At 37.2% G+C, this 25033-nt stretch overlaps 1 protein-coding gene across 3 annotated transcripts in view; it reads right to left on the reverse strand.

The window, feature by feature from the left end:
* Nucleotides 1-25033, reverse strand: part of ADAMTS3 (ADAM metallopeptidase with thrombospondin type 1 motif 3) — a 260356-nt gene that overhangs the window by 40874 nt on the left and 194449 nt on the right. For all 3 annotated transcript variants that reach the window (XM_060654896.3, XM_060654897.3, XM_060654898.3), the window contains 3 exons: nucleotides 24661-24860; nucleotides 2601-2684; nucleotides 593-749 (listed from right to left, as the gene is read on the reverse strand). In XM_060654896.3, the coding sequence (XP_060510879.2) occupies nucleotides 593-749; nucleotides 2601-2684; nucleotides 24661-24860 (441 nt within the window). The remainder of the gene's footprint in view (nucleotides 1-592; nucleotides 750-2600; nucleotides 2685-24660; nucleotides 24861-25033) is intronic.

Here is a 25033-nt window from a genome sequence, read left to right on the forward strand (position 1 = left end):
ACAGGTAACGGTCTCTAAAAAGATTCATTGGGTCTGCGTTTTCTCCTTTCCTAAGGGAAGGAACTGCCTGGAGTTACCATTCTGTTCCTCCCACCAACAAAGCCCTGTCTTTCTGTTTTAGTGAATGGTCCTTCCCATGATGGTACTGATGAAGGGAGCCAGAAATTCCATCAACGTTGAAAAGAAACTCATCAGTCTACTTTTTTTCCAAAGTCTACATCAGAATTTATTAGATAAATGTAAGCTGACTTTGGAAGAAAGTTCCTTGGCAGCAATCATTTCTCATGGTATCTCCTTTCCCTTTCCAAAGAGTTAGTGGAAATCACACTGCATTTTACAGCGTCCCCTCCATATCCCGAATGCATAATCATTATTTTAAAGGCAAGTATAATTTATTATAGCATTTAAGTGGCATTTAACATTGTGAATTCCACAGAAGTCACTGGAAGCAATAGAAAGAAAGTGTATGCTTGGCTGATGCATGATGGAAAGTGATGGTAGGGATTGGAACATTTGAACGGATTCTTTGATTTAGGATTATTTTTGAAAAGTCATGCCCTTAAGTTTTTCTTCTGCATATTAATAGAAATACCTTGCATTCCAGCAGGTCCAAAGTCTTGCCTGGTTAAGAAAATTGCATGATCATGGTGTTCAGAGTGGTTGGGATCAGATTTTTGTTGTTGGCAAGCCCAGCGACACACGTTCTCCAAGCTTCTGGATGGGTTTCCCCTTTCTATTAGGCTGATGGACTAAGAGGAAACAGTGTGTTGAAGAAGTGCACAAAACTTTCCCAAAGTCTTCCTATCATAACTTTCTCTGAAGTCAACATTTGGGAGTGCAATATTTAAGGATGTTCAATAACATTATCTAGTGCCTATGTATATATCTTTTATTTGGGAATTCTAAATGCCCGTGAAGGATATCTTAAAGATGATTAGTGTTACCTGTGTGAAAGGTGACTGACACTTTTATGGGAACATGTAATGCTGACATTTGCTATCATGGGGCAACTCAATATTAATCGTTGGGGTAAGAATTTTAGTGGTCTATTACCTAATTCAGCTCAGATTTCTTAGTTTTATAGATATTAAGAACAACAACAAAAAAAGGGTTAAAGATCCTGGCATGAGACTTTTATCCAGAGCTGTTAAAGTAAACAGTCTTTCATTAACTTTTTTATTTTTATTTTTATTGGTCCAGAACTGATCAACATATGTGAAGAACACAGGTTCTTCAATGAGCTGGCAAAGCTGGTTAAGCCTTCATTTTGGGAAGAGGTCAAATTATATAAACCTTACACTGAAAAAAGCAACAACACTTTTCTTAACCTCACAGCAATGAAGAGGGATGTACTCTTATCTCGCAGTTCCAAGAGATGGACTGACATTGCTTGGAACATTGCTACCACCATAGTATGATCAGGAGTTAAAAGCTCAGAAGGAAAAGGGCCCATCCTTCAAGAACCAAGTATCCATACTTTCCAGAGTAGTTCTGATGGACTAAGAAATTGAATTTGGAACCCAAATTAGTCCTTAGTTGGCCAACAAGCTAAGAGTTTTGTTACATTTCAGCAAATGTTATTATCCATGTTTACATTCTGAATAAAATTAGCTTGGTTTATTATATGCTGATCACATACTTCTCCACGTAAATCCTATAACAACCAATCGAAGGCTGTTAACATCTCCAGCTGGAGTTGACTTGTATTCAGTGTTAGTGACACAAAGTAGGTCAGGTTTATGGAATAAAGTAAACATCAGTGACACCCTCTCATCAGAAAATGATAAGTGGGTGTTAAATACATAATGAAATGCAAACACATGGATTTTTCCTGTTTGTTAAATGCATAATTTCATTAGTATTGCATAATCAGGAGGATTAAGTATGGGAGTGGGAATGTGATTTTAAAACATCAAGAAAAGTGCCAAGTCAGTGCCTTTCTCAGAGGGAGAAACTATGGTCATCCATTTCATTACTTCCAAGCACAGGCACATCTACTGCCATTCTAAAGCCAGCTGAAGTTAGTTATATTACATGAAATTCCTACTGTGTACATTTTGACCTAATTTTTTGTTTGCAAAAGGATTAAAGCTCTTCTAAATGGATATCCACTGTATACTTCACTTTCCTAAGTGGAAAATATACATATAAAATAATTGTTTTTAACAAATCATGAAAGGGCAAGGATCTTTGCTATTTTTCTTCACTGATATATTCAAGGCACCTAGAAACAAGCATCTGACACATAGTAGGCACTCAGTATAGATGTTTTGAATGAATAAGTGAATCACAAATTTGATGATAATAGTAGACTAAAGAAATTCTCTTTTCTGACAATGGTATCCATTTTTTTCACTCATACAGCCATGCCTAAAGTCAAAATATCTGAATCCATTAGTCACATGAACAAAGCAAATGGCATCAGCACAAAAATCATTATCTGCTCAGATTGGGAGATGTGTCCTCATTGTGGTGGTTTCTCTTCCTCAGTCTATGTGAGACATCAGTGCCACATGTTAGCTATAGCTTCAAAAATTTAAGCTTCTGTTTGCTAACCCAGTCCTTAACATTCACAGTTTACATATTTTAGGGCATTTTACCTTTGCATAACCCAGCATTATCATGCGCACCAGGACCACATTCATATGTACTCCAAGGGACTCATCATGGTAAATTTCATTCACCTAGAAACAAAGCAGATAATTGCTAAAAGAAAGGTAACACATCAATGATTATGAGAGGCACAGCATTTCAGGGACCAGCCATATAATCACAAGCACTAGAATCAAGTCACTTTTTTTTTTAATTTGGTTTAAGCTGAACCCTGAAATTACTTACCTTTAGCTTTGGAACAATTCTCCGATATGTGAATTACTGATTTTGTAAACCCCACAGTACCATGAACGTGGAGACTATGCCTTCAAAGGGCTTCATTAAACTATTGTTGTGTTAGAAAGAGTCCAATGTGCTATAACCCGCAATTCATCAAAAGCAACCACATGTGGGTGGTGACTCTGGCAAGAGTCTACTAGCTGTGTGGAGTCACGGCCATGTAGAGAGAATCAGACAGCAGGCATTTGTCTGGGTCCTCATGTCACCACCACGGGTCCTAATCTGGTTGGGAGAGCTCATGGAGACAGAGCTGGTGAGCAGGAGCTGTGGTGGTTTATCTGCAGGCCAGTGAGTGGGTAGCCTGAAGTGTGCAGCTGGGACAACGGTGATTTAGAAGTTCTACAGTGTGAGAAGTCCTTCAATATTTGAATTACCAAGGTCCTGTATCAGTGTATATTAGATGAATATCACCCTTGGGTATAGCTCAGAAAAGCAAAGTCGAGTCATTCCTTTTTATTTAATTTCTAAAGTTGGGCTGACATTTCTAAAAGTGATTTGGCATGCTTTAAAATCATAATCTCAGCAACCTCAAAATCACAGTCCAACACGCATTTATACAGATGAGGAAGGTGAAGACAGTAGAGATTAACTGATATGCAAAAGCCACAGTCAACTGTCGGCAGATATGAATCTAAGGTGAACCATCATTGTGTCTTCTGATTAAGACAGTGCAAAATAAGTGTGAAAAAAAAAAGATTGCTTATTAAGTTAGCAAATGTTAGCAGGAATGGGAGAGGTGGAGTTATCTGATTAGAAAAATTCTTAGCTGTTCCCATGGATAGGGACCCAACATTTGTCACAATAACTAAAAGAGGGGTGGAAAACTAACTGCAATTTGACTTGAAATCCAGGAGACTTGGACAGTAAGCACAGCAAATTGAAAACCCACAGAGAAAAGATAACCATAATCTCATAGAAAGGGGCTTTAAAAAGAAATACAACTCAAGAATGATAGAATGTTCTAAAAACAATCCCACAAAATTCATGAATCATAAAATTGCAAATTACCACACTGACCAAGAAACAGACTAACATATCTCAACTGAAATATTTCAAGAATCTAATGGTACTTGCCAGAACACCTTAAAAAAATGAAGGCCTTAAATATAGACTAAAGGTATACTTACTAAATTCAGATGGAACAAAAAAGAAGACAGCTAAGATGGAGGTAAAAAAAAAAAAACAAACCTACAGAAACTAGTATATGCTAAAGAAGGCAAAGTACAGTTTGACAAGAAAAGATGTAGAATCCTCTCACACAGAAAAATGCATTGACATATACACACATACATTTTACAAATGCATATACACACATAGAATGCTAAGACCAATTTAATCCCTGTTCAAGATAAGCCAAGGTAAAAAAAAAAAAAAATGTGCTCTTGCTGGGCACAGGTGTGCAGGCAGGTAACCCAGGGACAAGCTATCCCCTCTGGAGGCCAGGGTGTACCTAAAGTATTGAGTACATTTTATCTATGATATCTTGTAAAAGAGATGTTGACAAACATGAGTATATCTAGAGAAGAATAAAAAGCAAGAAACCTAGAAAATGTGTCACATAAAGAATGGAAGACGTAATGGCCAAAAGCAGAACACCAAACGCTAATGGTCTCGGCTGATATCTTGGTTCAGCCCCTCATTGTGGTGTGGTCTCTATCTTTTTGAGTCTCAATAAAATGGGCATAATAAGAATACTACCACACTGGGCTAGTGCAAGAATTAAAAGATTTAACTCATGCAAACATATTGCTCAAAAAATTTGAGAGGTAAGGAGAAAGGGACATTAAGGAACAGAAAAATATGGGAAACAGAAAAGAAAAACTTAGAAAGAAGACTTAATAGCTGCCATATGAAAAAAGGCTTCAATTTATTCTGTGTATCTACAGAAAATAAAAACCTTAAGTTCAAACTATGAGAAGGATAGATTTCAGTTCAATATAAGGAAAAACTAAATGCTGGACAAAAAAGCTGTGATTTCTTGTGACCATTTGGTCACGGGCACAATCTCTTCTTCCATACCTGCCTAATTGAAGACTGAATCCCTTTCCTCTTCTGGATTAATTATCTGATAAGAAATTCCTAACATCTGAGGTGCCTGGGTGGCTCAGTCAGTTAAATGTCCAATTCTTGATTTCAGTTAAGGTCATGATCTCACAGTTTTGTGAGTTTGAGCCCCATACTGGGCTCTGTGCTGACAGTGTGGAGCCTGCTTGAGATTCTCCCCCTCTCTCTCTGCCCCTCCCCTGCTGGCACTCTCTCTGTCTTCCTCCAAAATAAATAATAAAATAAAAATTAAAACAAAATTCCTAACATTATAATGCCAATGTAAGTAAAAAGGCTGAAGCCAGACATATCGCTCACTAACACATTCATCCAGAGACTCATGGACATTCCAAGAGACTTTTCCTAAGGCAGCTGTTCTGAATTAGCAACATGACTTCACTCACATGTACTCAGCTTAATGTAATTGAAATATAAATGCATTTGATGTAAAAAGAAAGGAAAAAAAAAAAAGACTGAAAGCAATGCTAGTAAATACACAAAATAGGAGAACAATAAAATTTTAAACTAAAGAAAAGTAGTTAGGTAAAAAAAAAAAAAATTCCAGGGCAAAGATGATGGAAGGATGGAAGGAGGGAGACACAGCCACTTGCACAGCAGTGGCAACAACTATAAAATGTAGGAAACACATCAGAGATCATAAATGAAGGAAAGGTGGCGATAATGACAAATAGCATATGATAGTTCAGTTAGTATAATGTACCTATAATCATCCTAAATTAGTAAATTCATCCATACTTGGGAAATTTTAAGATCAGTACAATACCAAGAAAGTATAATGGACAAAAGTTAGGTTATCAATGATAATATTATATTATAAAATGTTAGAGTAAAAGGACACTTTTTAAAAGTCAGAGTTAACCATTCACCAAATGAAAAGTATTATTTAACAAAAGTCACTATTACGCCAGGCTAATTAGACAGCAGGGTACTCCGGTAGAGACCAAAATTGATCATGGAATCTTCTAGGTTAGCACATATTTGTGAAGCTATCACGGGACATACACAAATTATTATGGGTAGAAATCACCAAATAGAAGGCAATAATATGTATACAGAGCAGAGAGTATTCTTTCAATATGGCAAACCAACACACATTAGGTATCTGTGTTACGCAAAGCATTGGATATCATTTATTATCTTGATTTTCAAAGTTTAAAAAAGTTGCTCCCTATACATTATTTACTTTAAAATGTATTTAATAATTTGGCTGCTTTCCATCTTGCTAGGCCTTATTAATAACAGGATGCAATGTTTTTATACTCAGAGACCTATAGGATAAGAGTTGAAAAAATAATCAGCAACAAAGGATAAGATATTCAAAGACCTGGATTCCGTCCCAGCTAAGCCACTGATAAACTGAGTGACCTCAGGCTCTCTGAGCCTGTTTTCTCACTGGCAAATTATAATTGGATTTGCTGTGCCTGTTTCAAAGAGCTGTTGTCCAAATCGAGCAAAATGGCACACAACTGCTCTCAGTAAAACATGAAAAACTTTGGCACCCTTCCATCTATCCTTGAAAAAGATTTTGAAGATTTATGGATGTATTTTCATAATCTACGTGAAAAGAACAAGAAATACAACGGCCTCCTTCTTAGTTTTCACTAAAAGAGACTCAAGACTCTTTTTCTAGAAATCTCAATTGAATGAAAGATGTGATTTAAATTATATATATAATAAAATTTTGGGAAAAACCATTTGACACTTATTTTTTTTTTTTTTTTTCAAAACTGTTTCAACGTACAAAAGCTCTTTCCAGCAGATGGCAGCATGCACATTTTTGAGGGGGGTACAGGCTGCTACATACACCTGGAGGTACTTACTCACCAGTTGTTATGTCTGCCTTTTCCTATATTTACACATAAATAAAATCACTTCCTCAAAATTAAATACAAGTTTTAAAATATTCTAGCCTAAGGAAAACACTGAGTCATTTGACTCTTGAAAGCAAAGAAAAATACTGAAAACATCTTTATTTAGACTGTTTTTTCAATGTCATCTATTAAAACACATGTGAAACAGAGAAACTCCAAGAATCTGACTACAAATTAATCACAAATCGTAACAATCAATAAATTATACACCGAATGAAATAAAAACATCTCACTGAATGAACCACTTGAGTCTGTCAAGATGAAGTAGAATATTTGTCAAGAAAGAATTTTACAACTCTTAGTGACAAGGAAAGCATTTTTTTCCTAAAAGCAACATCAAAAACAAACAAAAACAACAGCTAATATTATATAGAGCTTTCCAGATTCCAGACACTGCTTTATTTTTTTTTTTTTTTAATTTTTTTTTTCAACGTTTTTTATTTTATTTTTGGGACAGAGAGAGACAGAGCATGAACGGAGGAGGGGCAGAGAGAGAGGGAGACACAGAATCGGAAACAGGCTCCAGGCTCCGAGCCATCAGCCCAGAGCCTGACGCGGGGCTCGAACTCACGGACCGCGAGATCGTGACCTGGCTGAAGTCGGACGCTTAACCGACTGCGCCACCCAGGCGCCCCCCAGACACTGCTTTAAATGCTTTATATGAATTCAAGTAATCCTTGCAACAACTTCAGAGATCTTAGTATCTTCATTTTGTATCTAAGAAGTTGCGACCCAGAGGGGCGCCTGGGTGGCTCAGTCGGTTAAGCGTCCGACTTCAGCTCAGGTCACGATCTCGCGGTCTGTGAGTCCGAGCCCTGAGTTGGGCTCTGGGCTGATGGCTCAGAGCCTGGAGCCTGCTTCCGATTCTGTGTCTCCCTCTCTCTCTGCCCCTCCCCCGTTCATGCTCTGTCTCTCTCTGTCTCAAAAATAAATAAACTTAAAAAAAAAAAAAAAGCTGCTAAAGAAGTTGCGACCCAGGGAAGTAACTTGCCCAAGGTCACGTAGTTAACAGACACAGCAAAGGATGAAAACCTAGACAGTCTGACTCCAGAGTCAGTGGATTTCACCATATTGCTATACTTCCTGTAGACCACAGGTCTATCCCTATGCACAGAACAGATAGTTTTAGAATAATCAATAGTGATTTGCTCTCCCTGAATTTAAGAACCTGGTGTATAAGCATATGAGAAAGAGGTCTTAATAACTTTACCTCCTTTTCATAAAATTCCTCCATGTAGACTTTAAAGAAATGAGGAATTGGACTCTGAGCTTATTATAAATAAGGATTTCTTGATGATCAACATACTGGCATTCTAAAAAATACTGGGGAAAATTGGTGCTAGAGCAGATCACTGGAAAAAGTAAATGAGGAAAGAAAAGATAGGACTGAAATTTATAACCAGTCTTTTGGGTTGTAAGAAAGGCATTAAGCATAAATATTCTAAGAAGTCATGACACAACATAATGCAAATATATGTAAATTGGAATATCCTTTTACCATGTGAACCAATCTGTAGAGTGTGTGTAGAGTTTCTGTGAGGTGTTCAGGGTTGAGCCCAGAGTTTTTATTAAATTACCTGAAAGAAGGGGTCAATGGAACATTAATTCCATTTTCAGATGACCTTAAATTAGAAGGGGTTGCCAATGATGTGGCGGGGGTGGGGGCGGGGGAGGGAACCAAAGGTAAAATCAACTCAAGTATTCTTTTCCTTGAAAGGAAAATTCCTTCCAGGTTTGTTCCCGGACAGGACAATTTCTCCCAGGACATTTCCCTGGCAGGACAATCTGACCTGCTTTGTCTGACTAGCTGATGAACAGCTTTGTCTGGCTTCAACAAAGCAACACTCATTTTTCTTTCAGATGGGTGGATCAGGTGGGAGAGACAGACAGTATAGCTGAGTGGTTAAGAGTGTGGGCTCTGCAGGGGCACCTGGGTGGGTCAGTCGGTTAAGCATCTGACTTCAGCCCAGGTCATGATCCCAGACTTTGTAGGTTCAAACCCCGCATCGGGCTCTGAGCTGACAGGGTGGAGCCTGGAGCCTGCTTCAGATTGTCTCCCTCTCACTCTCTCTCTGCCCCTCCCATGCTTGCACTCTGTCTCTCTGTCTCCCAAAAATAAATAAACACTAAAAAAAAAAAAAAAAAAAAAAGAACGTGGGCTCTGCAGCCAGACTGCCTGAGTTTGATCTTAGCTATGTGAACTTGGGCACATTATTTGTCTCTGTGCTTCAGTTTTCTCATCTGTAAAATGGAAGAATTATAGTACTGCCCTTATAGGATTGTTGAGAGGAATAAATGAGCTCAGAGATGTACAGTGCTCAAGAGTGGTGGCCCTTGCAAATGTAAAAACAAAAAGTTGTTAGCCATCATTAATATTATTCATACAGAAGAAAATAAATGAGACCTAAGTATGATTTTTAAAAAGAAATGGAGACTTGGTTTACTGAAGGCAAACTGAAGGTTAATGACAAGATAGTCTGGGTAATTTGGGTTGGACATAAAAATATTCTGAAAAGAACTGGGAAGGGGAACCCTAGGTGGCTCAGTGGGTTAAGCGTCTGACTTCGGCTCAGGTCATGATCTCATGGTTTGTGAGTTTAAGCCCCACGTGGGGCTCTGTGCTGACAGCTCAGAGCATGGAGTCTGCTTCAGATTCTGTGTCTCCCTCCCTCTCTGCCCCTCCTGTGCTCACACTCTCTCTCTCAAAACTAAATAAACATCAAAAAAAATTTTTTTAAAGAACTGAGAAGAAACGGTACTCTATCCACAACTCATTTCTTGTAGAGATAAAGTTCCAAACACATACCTACTTGGATTCTCATCCCATACTCTATATTCCTCTTACTCAGGGTAGGTGGCTGACTTCCACCTTGCCAACTCTTCTTTTCCTACCTCCAATCTCAGACTAATAAGGACTATTTTTTATTAACAGTCTTATCAAATATTTACTGAACAGTTACCATCTGCCCTATTGTCCTTGGGGCAGGAAACAGAACAGTAACTGAGTTTGAGTCTCTGTTCTTTATCGTGAATATGTTCTAACAGGTAAAATAGGCTATATACATGGACAAAAATCAATAAATACAAAAAAAAAAAAAATACATGCAGACAAGGTCATACCAGATAGGGAATAGGTGCTCTGAAGAACATAAATCTGAGTGATGAGATATAGGACCAGAGGGAGAGGAAGAAGTTACCTAAGACTGGGTAGTCAGAGCAGGGAGACAAAAAGGCAAGTGTACAAAGCTCAACCCACATTATCGCAAAAGCTCAAACATCTTTATCACTACTGCAAAGGAGACATCTTTATCACTACTTTAGAAAGAGACTGAGACCCATAGCAGTTATAGAATTTCCCCCCAAAAAAGGTTAGCACAACTAAGATTCAAATAAGTCTATGTGATGCTGATGCCTATTCTTTTTTCCCAACTGCCTTGCTTGCCTTTTGCTTTCTGTCACAGTGAAAGTGTGCTCAACCTCTAGATTCTTCTGCTCCAAACAACCCGATCCAAAAAATCAACTCTATTTCCCATATTCAATCTCTCCCTTTCTTGAAGTTCCTTTCCCTCTTCTATTAAGATTCTCAATTCTCCCTCTTCACAAAAAAATAACCCATCTACAATGCTCGACAGCATTTAGCACTGCTTAGCCCTGTGTTCTTCAATGATACTATTCTGTTTCTTTGTTGATATCAGCTCCCTTTTCTCTGCCTAGCTCACACGTGTCAGCATGCCTCAAAGTTTTGTCTTCAACCCTCACCTCTTCTCACGTGTCCTTTATTCATCCACTGCTTCTCACGTGTCCTTTATTCATCCACTGCTTCATTCCACGTGTCCTTTATTCATCCAATATTCATCCAATGCTGTTTCTTCAATCAATACCTATAGGCTGATGAACTCCAAATGTTTGTATCTGTAACACTAATTCATCTCTCTTATGCTCCAGAGCCATCTGTTCAACTCTAGTAACAGACCCATCTATTGGGAAGATACCTATATGTGTCAAAGTATACTTGTCTTCTCCCCAAAGTCTGTTCTTTTTTCAATATTCTACATAGTTGAAGACTGAACCATCCCTTACTCCCTCCTCTTCTACAAATACTAGTCAATCTATTACCCAGTCCCGTAGACATCTGTCAAGTCTATCTCTTTCCATCCACTGCCAGCTGCTCAGTATTCATCCTGCTTGGTTGAACTGTTGCAATAACCTGTTAAAACTTTTGCAAATGTTTGCATTTGGGTGATTTGGGCCCATTTCAGTAGTTCTCCAGAAGGGCCAATTAAAAGGGTCAGATGGTGGTTTTCAATAAGCACGAGTCTGTCCTTTTATGTTAATTGTGTGTTTATCTCCCTTAAGCATCAAAGAAACTTTGGGTGGGCCAAGAATAGGCAATTCAAGGACTTAAAAACTCTTGTGGCCTTTAGTAAAAGCATACCGAACATCAGGTAGAACTGATTCCCTTTCTTCAAGAATGAGAAAGAGGATTCCCTCAAGAAGCTAAAAAACATTTCTGTGTTTTAGGATCCTGGAAAAAATAAAGACTGCTATCAATCTGGGAAGCATACATTCAGTCTGATATTTGCAGCATAACAAAGGAAAAATGAGTGAATGTCAGGAAGGAAATTTGGAGCTTCAGAATCAAAGGGGAAGGAGAAAGAGGAAGCTGAGATGCTTCACTAAAAATCAAAGGGACCTTTGAAGCATCAATACTGTCGGGTGGTCCTGTCGTTATGTTAATTTAACCTGTGATGTTGGGACTGTCTTCTAGAACAACAAACCAGGATACTCCAGGGAAGGTATGCATGTTTACATAAGGGATGGCTGAACTGACTTGTATTTACTTCACTCTGTCTCTGTGACCTGGTATGATCAATACACAATTGGGAAATGAAGACAGTTTGTTGAGGCTGGGTGATGCAGTGTAAACTACAAGGGGTTTGGGCTGTTTCCTAATTCCGGATACTGTGTGTCTGTTCACCGCACAGCATCTAACAGAGACTCTTCCTCCAAATCATTCTAATGCATCCAGATTCTCTTCATAAAGCACAGACTGATAAAGTCACTAATTTTCTTTAAAATCCTCTGACTCTTCATTAGTGGGGTGAAATTCAGATGCCTTAGAATGGCACAAACCTTCTTTTTCTAAAGGTAACCCCAGTTTCCCCATCCAGCCTCATTATCTGCCATCTCCCCTAAATACCATTCAGTTTTACCTACAGACAAGCCTCCAGTGGCCCTGAAGACACCATGAACTACAACTTTTAGTACTTTTTTACAGTCTGTTTCCCACTTCCCTTTTTCTAGCAGGGACATGCCAATTCATTCTCTAAAGTCCAACTCAAATGGCATCTCCTCTATGAAGACTCCATCTGCCACTGGCATTATTTGCCAAACCACATCCCCTTCTTTTCAATTAATGTCTACACAATAATTTGTGACTGAATCTTTTTAAGAAACTATCACATTTTATTATTATTTTTTGATTTCGCCTGCCTGCTGGAACTAGCTACTTGTGAAAAGGAGCTAAATTTTATAAATTTCTGCCTCCCTAGAAGCAAACAGGAGTTGACCTATAGAAAAGTATGGATGCTGGGTGAATCAATGTCTAGAGGATTGATGTTAATTCTAATGTTAGAAACGGAATTAAAGATAATGACCCGAAACAGAAACCTGTTTCATGATTTGCTTAGGTTGCCTAAACACATGTACTCCCCACATAAATTTGCGTTGTTCAGTGAACTCATGTTCAGTGTTTTAAGAAACATTAGTTGAGAAATCAAAAGCAGTGTAGACACTTAATCACATTAATTAACCAGTACCCACACATACCTGCTAACCCTTGATTAAATCTACTAATGCTTTGTTAGGACCGGAGTACTTCCATGGAGTATTTATTTTCTTTTAAAAATATTAAGCAGGGAAGCCTGCCATGTCCATATAACACAACAATGTTATTAGTTTACTGTACATCATAAGTAGCTGACTTCAATATAAAAAAAAAATGAGTTCCCTCTTAATTAATGATACTTGGAAGTATGATTATTTCTCATACTGGGAAGTACCTTTTAAATGAATTGTTTTCTTTTCACTTGATAAATCCTGAGATTAAAGCATAGACTCAATTCTCTGAAGAACACTGAAAATTTTAATAGGCACAATAGACCCAGATCACGTCACAGATCTTAGTATATTGTTAGGATACCTGCCTACAGGTACCTTTGCTCTGATAGGTACCTTTGCTCTGACAGGTACCTTTGCTCCTCTGTACCTTTGCTACAGATAGCAAAGGGCTAGTGACCAGGGACTTCTGGCACATTGAAAACAACACACACTCCCAACCACAAAATCTGCTTCACTGCCCTATTACAGAGAATCTTAAACTAGATTGCTAATTGATTTGATTCAATCTAGCAAGGTACTGAATTCTCACTTCAATGACTTGAATGGTATTTTAATAAGACACAGAAACAGGTAAAGGAAAGACATCAGAGTTTTATCTGGCAAGAGATATACAAAAAGCCTGGACTTTGTAACAACAGCAGTAAAGCTTAGGGAGGAAACAGCACTGGGCTCCAAGGACAGAGATCTAGGCTCAAGTTCTGTCTCTGCTACCTATTAGCTGTAAGACTATGGGAAAGTCACCTAACCTCTCTAAATCTCAATCTCCTCATTTATAAACTAAAACTAAAAGTGAGCATATTTCAGGGTTGAGGAGTGTTATACAATTCAGGTAAAATATTTAGCATAAACCAGGCACAGACCAAAGGCTAAAAGTTAGTTGGTTGTAGCATAAGCTGTCATGCTTAACAACATGAAACTGTTCTTTTGAAACTACACTTGAAACTAGATGATTTTAAATATCTTCAAAGATTTCATTACTAACATTGATTCCACACATTCTGTTTGTTTGTTCTGTAGACCACCCTATCTACATAAATCATCATCCAGCAGTGTTTAAGCCAGAAAATTATAAATCACCCCTTTCCCTCAGGTCCCTTCTGATCCACTGGCAAATCCGATTGATTCTACCACAAATACTCCCTTGTTATTGCAATCATCACTATCTAATAAACCATCATCTCTTACGAACACATCTACAATTGAGTTCCAATTGGTTTGCCTTCATTCTAAACCTCTCCAACCCATTCTCTGCAACACAGAAAGAGGCCTTCAAAATTGGCTTTCCCTTAATTGACTTAAAATTGAATTCAAGCTCCTCCCGTGATTTGAAAGGTGCTTGCCACCTTCTTCACGCTTCATCAGATTCCTTGCATGCTAGACTCAAACCATAGCGGCTTTGTTTAATAACTAAAATGCGTGGCATTGTCAATGGCTGGCTCTTCCTTTTATTTTAGGTCTCAATTTAACCATCACTTCTTGGTCGAAGGCGTTCTTTACCATCATGGCTATGTAAAATCCCTATCATCCACTTGCTCTCATATTCCCTTTCCAAGCAAAGTGTTGCTTCCCTGCATGGCTTGTATCATAACCTAGGAAGCATTTATTTGATTTTCCTACTAGTCTGTAATCTTGGGATGGGTAGGAAGTAAGTCTTTTGTGTTCACGTCCATATACCTGGTATATAACATTAAAATATTTGTTAAAACACTGTATTAATTAAGTTTTACTGCATATTTACTCTGTGTCAGACACTGTTTTGTTTTCTTGGCTTTTTTGTTTCAATTAATATTTTCTAGATTTCATTATACATTTTCAACCTTAATTTCCCCTAGTAAAGTGCATCCTCAAAGGGAAAAATATCTCTATGATAAAAGAAGTTTTCTGGCTTGAATAATAGGGGGCTGAGAAAGTGAAGGACATATAGACAAGATGCGATTTGTTTGTTATAATCTCTCAAGGTATCTGAAAGAGAACTACACTGAAATGAAAATGTAACTTTAAACAAAATCTCATAATGTTTAACTTAAAGTTATACTTTAATAAAAGTTGATATTTAAGAGTGATGTTCTATAATACATAATACTGATTTCACTTACTATTATATTACCTATTGTATATTTTCTCATGTGTGATTGGCAAAAATACATTAGCCATTTCTTTTGACTACTTATCTCTACCCATAACTGAAGTCTCCAAAAAAGATCATTTTATACTACAAAATTTAAAGAAAAAGAAATGAAACAAGGGAAAGCATAAAATCAGGGTTATTTCATTATATTTAGTTTATTTTTAACTTCATTTTGAAATAATCTCACTCTTCCAAAAAAGGGGCAAAAATAATATAAAGTATTCCTATGCATGCTTCACCAAGCTTCTCCAAATTTAATATTTTTCATAAGAGCTCAATGAAACCATGAACTGGTTCTTTGAAAAAAAATAATTAAATTGATAAACCTCTAGCCAGACTTACCAGAATGAAAAGAGAAAGGACCCAAATAAATAAAATCATAAATGAGAGAGGAGAAATAACCAACACCACAGAAATACAAATAATTATTAGAGAGTATTATAAAAAACTATATGCCAACAAACTGGAAAACCTAGAAGAAACAGACAAATTTCTAGATACATATAAACTACCAAAACTGAAACAGGAAGAAATAGAAAACTTGAGCAGACTGATAACCAGTAAAGAAATTGAATCAGAAATCAAAAAACTCCCAACAAACAAAAGTCCAGGACCAGATGTATTCATAGGCAAATTCTACCAAACATTTAAAGAAGAGTTACTACCTATTCTCCTCAAATTATTCCAATAAATAGAAAAGGAAGGAAAACTTCCAAATTCATTCTATGAGGCCAGCATTACACTGGTACCAAAACCAGATAAAGATTCCACTGAAAAAGAGAACTACAGGCCAATAACCCTGATGAACATGGATGCAAAAATTCTCAATAAAATACTAGCAAACCAAATCCAAAAATATGTTTAAATAAACCATTCACCATGCTCATGTAGGATTGATTCCTGGGTTGCAAGGGTGGTTCAATAGTCACAAGTCAATTAATGTGATACATCACATCAATAAGAGAAAGATAAGAACCATATGATCATTTTAATAGATGCAACAAAAGCATTTGACAAAGTACAGCATCCATTCATGATAAAAATCCTCAACAAAGTAGGTTTAGAGGAAACATACCTCAATATGATAAAGGTCATATATGAAAAAAGCCACAGCTAACGTCATCCTCAAGAGGGAAAAACTGAGAGCTTTTTCTCTATGGTCAAGAACAAGATGGGGACATCCATTCTTACCACTGTTATTTAATATAGTACCGAAAATCCTAGCCACAGAATTCGGACAACAACAAAAAACCAAAAGGCATCCAAATCAGCAAGGAAGACACTATTTGCAGATGACATCATACCATATACAGAAAATCGTAAAGAATCCACCAAAAACCTGCTGGAACTGACGCACAAATTCAGTAAAGTTGTAAAATATAAAATCAACATACAGAAATCTGCATTTCTATACACCAATAATAAAGCAGCAGAGAGACTAAGGAATCAATCCCATTTACAATTGCATCAAAACCAATAAAACACCTAGGAATAAACCTGACCAAAGAGGTGAAAGACTGTACTTTGAAAACTATAAAATACTGATGAAAGAAATTGAAGATGACACAAATAAATGGAAAGACATTCCATGCCCATGGATTTGAAGAACAAATATTATTAAAATGTCTATATTACCCAAAGCAATCTACACATTTAATGCAATCACTATCAAAATACCAACAGCATTTTTCAGAGCTATAAAAAGCAATCCTAAAATTTGTATGGAACCACAAAAGACCCAAATAGCCAAAGCCATCTTGAAAAAGAAAAGCAAAGCTGTAGGCATCACAATTCCGGACTTCAAGTTATATTGCAAAGCTGTAGTGATCAAAGCATTATGGCACTGGCACAAAAATAGACACATAGATCAATCAAACAGAAGAGAAAACTCAGATGAATCCACAACTGTATGGTCAATTAATCTACAAAGCAGGAAAGAATATCCAATGGGAAAAAAGAATGTCTCTTCAACAAATGGTGCTGGGAAAACTGGACAGCTACATGCAAAAAAAAATGAAGCTGAACAACTTTCTTACACCACACACAAAAATAAATTCACAATTGGTTAAAGACCTAAATGTGAGACATGAAACCATTAAAATTCTAGAGAAGAACACAAGCAGGAACCTCTTTGACTTTGGCCATAGCAACTTTTTTCTAGATAGGTCTCCTGAAGCAAGGGAAACAAAAGCAAAAATAAACTATTGAGACTTCATCAAAATAAAAAGCTTCTGCACAGCAAAGAAAACAATCAACAAAACTAAAACCCACAGAATGGGAGAAGATATTTGCACATGACATATCCGATAAAGGGTTAGTATCCAAAATCTATAAAAAACTTACAAAACTCAAAAATGAATATTCCAATTTAAAAATGGGCAGAAGACATGAATAGATATTTTTCCAAACATATACAGATGGCCAACAGACACATAAAAAGATGCTCAACATCACTCATCAGTGAAATGCAAATCAAAACTACAATGAGATACCACCTCACACCTGTCAGAATGGCTAAACTCAAGAACACAAGAAACAACAGGTATTGTAGAGGGTATAAGAAAGGGGAACGCTCTTACACTGTTGGTGGGAATGCAAACTGATGCAGTGACTCTGGAAAACAGTATGGAGGTTCCTCAAAAAGTTAAAAATAGAACTACCCAAGATCTAGCAATTGCACTAGTGGTATTTACCCAAATACAAAAATGCTAATTCAGAGGGATATATGCACCCTGATATTTATAGCAGCCGATCAACAAAAGCCAAACTATGGAGATAGCCCAAGTGGCCATCAACTGATGAATGGATAAAGAATGTATATATATATATATATATATATATATATATATATATATATATATATATAAACTGAATATTACTTAGCTATAAAAAAGAATGAAACCTTGCCATTTGCAAGGACATGGATGGAGCTACAAAGTATTATGCTAAATAAATCAATCAGAGAAAGATGGATACCATATGATTTCACTCATACGTGGAATTTAAGAAACAAAGACACGGGGAAGGGGAAGAAAGAGAGGCCAGCAGACTCTTAATAGAGAATGAACTGATGGTTATGAGAGGGGAGGTGGCTGGTGGAATGGGTGAATTAGGTGATGGGGATTAAGAAGTGCACTTGTGATGAGCACCCTTCATCCCAGGTGATGTATGGAAGTGTTGAATCACTGTATTGTACACCTGAGACTAATATTACACTGTATGTGAACTCACTAGAATTTAAATAGTTTTTTTAAAAGAAACAGTATAAATGTACTAAAGCACATTAAGTAGAAATTAGCAAGTCAAAAGATTTTGTTTTAAATAAACTCTATCTTCAGATCAAGAAAAATTTGTTACCTGCCTAGAATACTCAGAGTTCAGTAAAGCAAACTTCATGGTTACTCACATGATAACAGATCTCTGGCAATAGGATTTGAATATAAAATACAAAGAACACTGCTGGAAAAACTTCCAGGGTAGTCCAATTACGTATATTTTTTACTCTAAGAAATTTCATTTATATTTCTTTATTTTCAAAGATTTATTCCTAATCTCTCCTCCCAATTCTCTTTTATTGTCCTACTAGTGATTTTTAACTAGGAGTTTTCATCAAAATTACCCATTTGGCTTAGAAAACACTAACTCTTAGGCCTGTATCCCAAACACTCCTGATTCAGAAGCTCTTTCTTGACTCAGAACTTTTGCAATTAATGATCCATTTGACTGGATCACTCTTTCCAGCTTTATTCCTCACAGAATTTCTATATCTCTGCCCACATAGTATCTCAGAGATGCTTTTTCTAATCTCCTATCCCAAATATTCCCCACTTTGCCTCTTCTCTCCTTGACAGTATCTCTTCAATATTATTTATTTTTCTTCTCAGCAGTTATTACTACCTAAACTTACATGTTTATTTCATTTGATTATTACCTGTCTCCTCTTCCAAGCTCCAAGAGGGCAGAGAATTTTCTAGTGTGTTTATTGGGATTACTTCCTAAGCCTAAAAAGGCATTGTACATAGTAGGCAATAGGATCAATATTTGTATAATGGGACACACCCCATAGCTGAGAACCACTTTCCTCGCAAGTCAGCCATGCTACAAAATAGTAAAACTAAAATTTCTTAACATAACCAGGTATGATATGAGATCCTAGCAAGGACTTAACACATATCACATATATCTTGTTCAAAACATAAAAAGCTTGCCAAGAATCTAGGAATAACCGGTTATTAGTCATGCTGTTTTAGAATATAATCATATCTGTTTATTTCTGCTTTATAGATGAGACCTGAATAAATTTCAAGATCTACAAAAAAGAAAGAGTTAAAAATAAAAGAAGATGGAAGGCAACTGACTACTACTCCCTCCTTCACTGATTCAGAGGAACCCAGAGGATAGGTAGATGGTACCCTCTCCCTCTTAGGGAATTATAGCAAAATCATCTCAGGGCCTGTTCAGACTTATTCACTTGATCCTTATACCCTCAGGGAAAAGTGCTAATTTAGTGAACTGCCTCTCCAGTATCCAAATTCCCAGATTCATATGGCAAATAGCTTTTAACTTTACCGCACTCATATACAACAAAATCATTACTATCACCAGGCAATATGGCCCTGGAAGAGATGAAATATATTTGTGTCAAAAAGGTGATTAACGTGGCTAATTTAAAATAGCAGGTAAATGAGGGCAGGGGTAGGTGAAGGGGATTAAGAGGTACAAACTTCTAGTTGTAAAATAAGTAAGTCACATGATGGAAAGGACAGCATAGAGCAAAAATAAATAAAGTAGCAAATAATTTTTTTAAATGTTTACCATTATTCCTGACATATAAGACACTGCGTTTCAAATGTTTTCTTGATTATATTTAGACTATGAGTAGCCTGAGGTAAAATAAATATGAAATATAATTTGAATTTTCTAAATAAGTTTCTCCTCACAATAACCCTGTCTTCTCCTTCCTCTTTAGAGCTCCTTTGTGAGCACTGGACTGTGACTGCTATTCCCACCTTATCGGTAAGGAAACCAAGACAGTGAGAAGTTGCTACTGGTACAAGGCCTGTCACCTGTCACCTTGTAGGTGCTAGGCTCTCTTGCCTTTCCTCTATAGACTACTACCTCCTATGCATTTACTGATTTTTATTTTTTTTTAATTTTTTTTTAATATTTATTTTTGAGCAAGAGCAGGCATGGGGGAGGGTGTGGGGGTGGAGTCAAAGGATCTGAAGCAGACTCTGTGCTGACAGCAGGGACCCCAATTCAAGGCCCGATCCCACAAACCATAAGATCATGACCTGAGTCGACGTTGGACGCTTAACTGACTGAGCCAATCAGGCACCCCCACATTTACTGATTTTTATGTATTTATTTTAAAATATTAATTTATTTTGGGGAAAGCACAAGCAGAGGAGGGGCAGAGAGAGGGGGATAGAGGATCTAAAGTGGGCTTTGCGCTGACAGGCTGACAGCAATGAGCCCAATGTGCGGCTTGAACTCATGACCTGTGAGATATTGACCTGAGTCAAAGTTGGATGTTCAACCAACTGAGACACCCAGGTGCCCCTGCTGAGTTTTAAATAAAGCATATAACTCAGGAGCAGTCAAATGGAAGAGATACATAGGTCAATGCATGTGGGGAGACGTGCAGAGCATATGGAGGCAGGGCATGGAACTTCCGTGCTCTTTTCCAAGGATACCGCTTTCCCAGCACCTTGATGTAATCACCAACCAGGAAGCTCCACTCTGTCTTCTTTGAATGACTACCAGTACCAGTATCATTATTTGAGACTGTTTGACACACTCAAATAATTTTAAAAATTTACCTCAATTTTATTAACATTTTAAAGTCCATTCCCTCTAGATAAAGGGCAATAATAATTCCCATCTTGAAATAAACTTGAAAAAAAAGACACCCAAGAAATGTTAACTGACTTTTTTCATGTGCTTTTATCATATCATCAAGCAGGTTAAAAGCCTTCATTTGTCATCTATATCCTCTTGCCTCAAGTCCAAATTTCTGCCTCCCAAGATTGTTCATAACCTTTGTTATTTATACTCATTTGTTCATTTACCCATTCTTTTAGTAAACAGATGCTTACCATTTAACAATTTAAGAACTTCTTTTTTTTTAAACGTTTATTTATTTTGAGAGAGAGAGTGCACATGCACAAGTAGGGGAGGAGCAGAGAGAGAGGAGAGAGAGAATCCCAAGTAGGCTCCACGCCAAGTATGGAGCCTGACGGGGGGCTCGATCTCACAAGCCATGAGATCATGAACTGAGCCGCAATCACGAGCTGGACGCTGAACTGACTGAGCCACCCAAGGACCTTTTTAAGATAAGAAACTATGAAATAAGAAACACAAGCTTCTCCTTAAAAAATGAGGTCAGTTTAAATTAAAATAACAATCATGAAGAAAATTACTTGGACACATAAAAGTACTCCAATAGTTCAGAAACTGTATAGTAAATATCATCTGGGATCTGGTATGGAAACTAAATTGACTAACAAGTAAACTAAAGGAAGAATGTATTCACTGACTACTCAAATAAGGCAAAGGTGTCATACGATGTTAAAAGAAACCATGTTCTTTTCTCTACCACCGGGACACATTTCTCCCCAAATCAATGCAAAGAGGTAGATTCTTTTGCTCAGTTTTCTCCTACAGTTTCTGTTATGAACCTATATGACATGAAGAAAGCCTGTGTGTCTGTGTAGGCCTCAAGTTTGGTGAGCCATGATTTTAGGCAACCATGGGAAGTCATAAAGCATGGTTAACATAGGCGGTAATAGCTATTCAAACATTGTTAGGGGGGAAAAACCAACTTCCTTTGCCTTAAATTTCCTTAAGGCAGTTTTGTTATGATACTATTATCCAACTCTTATCTAATTGACCAATTTGAGACAGGGTAATGAGCGTGCTTATTTCACTGTTTGGGATTTAATAGTCTACAATAGGGCGATGGGGGGGTGGGAAGGAGAAGAAAGCATTTAGTCTTCAGTCTGTCATGCTTAAAGTAGTCTGCCAACTCTTATAAAGGAAACCTGAAATTATTCACTTGGAGAAGGATGGGAATTATAAGTTTGTCTAGTTTAGAACAGGAGTTATCAACTCTAGCACTACTGACATTTTAGATTAGATAATTCATAAGTCTTTGTTTTGTAGGGCTGTCCTTGTGTTTTATGTTTAGCAACATCCCTGGCCTCTTCTGCTAGTGGCATTAACAACCACCCCTCCCATTTGTGACAACTAACATCCTCTAAACATTGCCAAATGCCCCTGGGGACAGAGGCTGAGACAAACTGCCCTCTGCTGAGAATCAATGATTTAGAATAAGGAAAATCTTTGTGGCTATACACTTAAGTCATGTGCAATTCAGCTCACATCAATAATAAAACCATTTTCCATCTGTCTCATGACCATGTCTAGCTTTCACCTGGTTATGAACTTGGGAAGAGAAAAGGAGGAGTGTTATTATTGTCTCTGCCAAACCCCTTCCTACATCAATGACTTCAGATGCAATGAACTTCTTCAATTTTAAAAATTATTGTCTCTACTATAGTTCCATTCTCTGATGCACTATTGACTTTAGAACAAATTCTGGGGTTTGAGACAAAGACTCAGTCTATTATCTAACCTTTCTAATGGTCTTAAAAATAAAGCAGCCCTTTTGACTGTTATTAAACCTAAAATGTAGTACTTTGTTTTATTCTTTGACACCCTTCAAATTAGAATTGCTGTCTGACAAATATGCTTTATCGATTTCTACTTTCTTGTCAAAAGATTCTACCTAGAAATCTTTTATGTTTTCGTGGGCCCTTCAGAAAAACAAAATCAAACAAAGCAAAAACGAAACAAAACACACCCCACAACCATAGAAACACAAATCTCTAAAGACCCAGTTTAACTCCCAACTTCTGATGAATTACAGAATTAATGAACATCGTATGGAGCTTTTCAAGTTTATAAACACAGAAAAGAAATCCCAGGCAGAGATGTGAGTTGCCTAAGGCCACAGAGCCAACCGGTAGCAGAACTAGATTGAAAGCCCCTGCCTCCTAAGTCCTAATTTAATACTCTCAACCCTTCACCACTTGGATGACTGTTGTCATAGCTGCCTTCTCCAAAGTCTTAACAGCATTTATAGCATTATAGCACCTATAACTCTTACAGTAGCATGTTTTTACTGCTTAACTTAAAAAAAAAGTTCCTATGTATTTTTCTCTTTGCTTCTTGACTAAATTATTAGGTCTGTGAGGACAAGGACCATATCAAATCTCTGCCGCATGACTCCATGTATAGTTCTGAGTACCAGGAAGGAGCCTAATAAATCTATAATGACTCGCTGCCATCCCTGCTGGTAGGACAAAGCAGCCCAGGGCACGTGAATAGCATCTTCTTAGGGTTTTTAAATTTTAGGTAATTTTGGAAGTAAATTTCATGTGGAAAACTAAAACATGACTGTTTCCTTCTGCATGTGTACACAGCACTAGACGAAGCACAGCGACTTATTTTTACCCATTTAATCCTCTCAGCATGCCTTGTGAGGTAAGTTCCATTATTTTTCTCATTACGTACATGGAGAGACTGAAGCAGGCAGAGAGGCTAAACAGCATGCCCAGAGTTTCATCACTTAGCAAGTCTACAAAAAGTTAATAGGTGAAGACATTCATGTAATTTACAAACAATGATCTTCCCTACACATCTATTGTCAAAGCTAATAATTTGTTTTCTGTGTGATGTTCAGTCTTCATAACAGCAAGTAGGGCCAATGAGCAAATAAAAATAATTTTTATACTGCCTTTCCATCTTACCAGGCACATGGTATATGTATATTTTATAAACTAGCATCTCAATGAACAAAAACATATTTAACATATAGGCTTAAATGTTAGTGGAAATAAAATAATGATTAATAATATTAATAATTATTCTTCTCCATTGTAATAATTTGAAATCGAATCTGAACCATGGAAAGAAGAAGGTAAACAATATAGATAACTAAAGACATTAAATTAAAATCAAAAATTGAAAAAGAGAGAATAGGCTTAGGTAATAAATTTGCTAGATCAGTAAAATAAGTATTTCATAATTCTAGGAGGTAAAGTATATAAAATGGAGTATACTACTATCTCAATTATCTCTTAGAAGTAGGTGGTTTATATACTATTTCTCCTCAATTGCTCTCTGCCAATTTACAAGGAAAAAGAGAATCCCAGTTTTAGGATGTGGACTAAATTTCCTCTGCATTATGATTAAGGCTCATAAAGGAGAAATAAAGGAAAAATTTAAAGAGCTCTTTATTACTGTGGTGCAGCCAAGGGTTGACCATGCTTGTACATATATTACCTTCAGTTTGTATAATGTTGAAAAATATCACTCTTATTCAAAAGCTCTAGCAAGAAGTATCCACCTAGGATACAAACTGATGCTATTTCATCCTTCGTGGCCCAGATCAAGGCGGGTGGACAAAGTCATGAGAGTTTTGATTATCCTCAAAACAAAATGAGAATCACAATTCATGGTATAGTTCCATCTTATTATAACTGTTTAAATTTATGATTTCCCCTTGATAACAATGGAAAACTAGCCAATTACCCAAAAGAAAATTTCGTTTCATGCTTCCTTCATGTTTGCATTCTTGTATGTTAAATCCGGAGATCGAGATCTGAATCTAATGCAGTTATGTCCACATTTGGGATGTGGGGCAGGTCGTGGGAGTCCTCACATAGGCTGCCAAAAGACACGAACAGAACAGAAGTGAATTAAAAGATCAAAAAACCTCAGAGAGGCGTCGCTACTCACAATGTTCATCAGGGTGAGGAGGTAGTTTTGGACGTGCTCTTTGCCATGGAAGCGGACCACGGAGTCGTCCACCCCCAGCAGCACCTCAATGTTGTAATCGTTCTCTCCCGCGTGTCTGCGGCGCCTTGCTGCTTCCTTCAGCTGCTGCTCAATGCTGCTGGAAATAGTATCTACATCGTCAAGGCCTTCCAGATCCGACTCTATTAAGAAACAAAAGGAACTCAGGCATTTCAGCTTCCCCGACGGGACTTCTAACAGCTTTTTACAAAAAAGGAATCGTCTAGGGGGTCACTATACTCCAGTCACTAAGATGCTGCTTTACAGATCGTCCACATGCATACGAGCGGACAGACTGTGCTGATTCAACATGGAA

This window comes from Panthera onca, chromosome B1 (assembly GCF_046562875.1).
Source record: "Panthera onca isolate mPanOnc1 chromosome B1, mPanOnc1 haplotype 2, whole genome shotgun sequence".
In the NCBI taxonomy this organism is placed as follows: Eukaryota; Metazoa; Chordata; class Mammalia; order Carnivora; family Felidae; genus Panthera; species Panthera onca.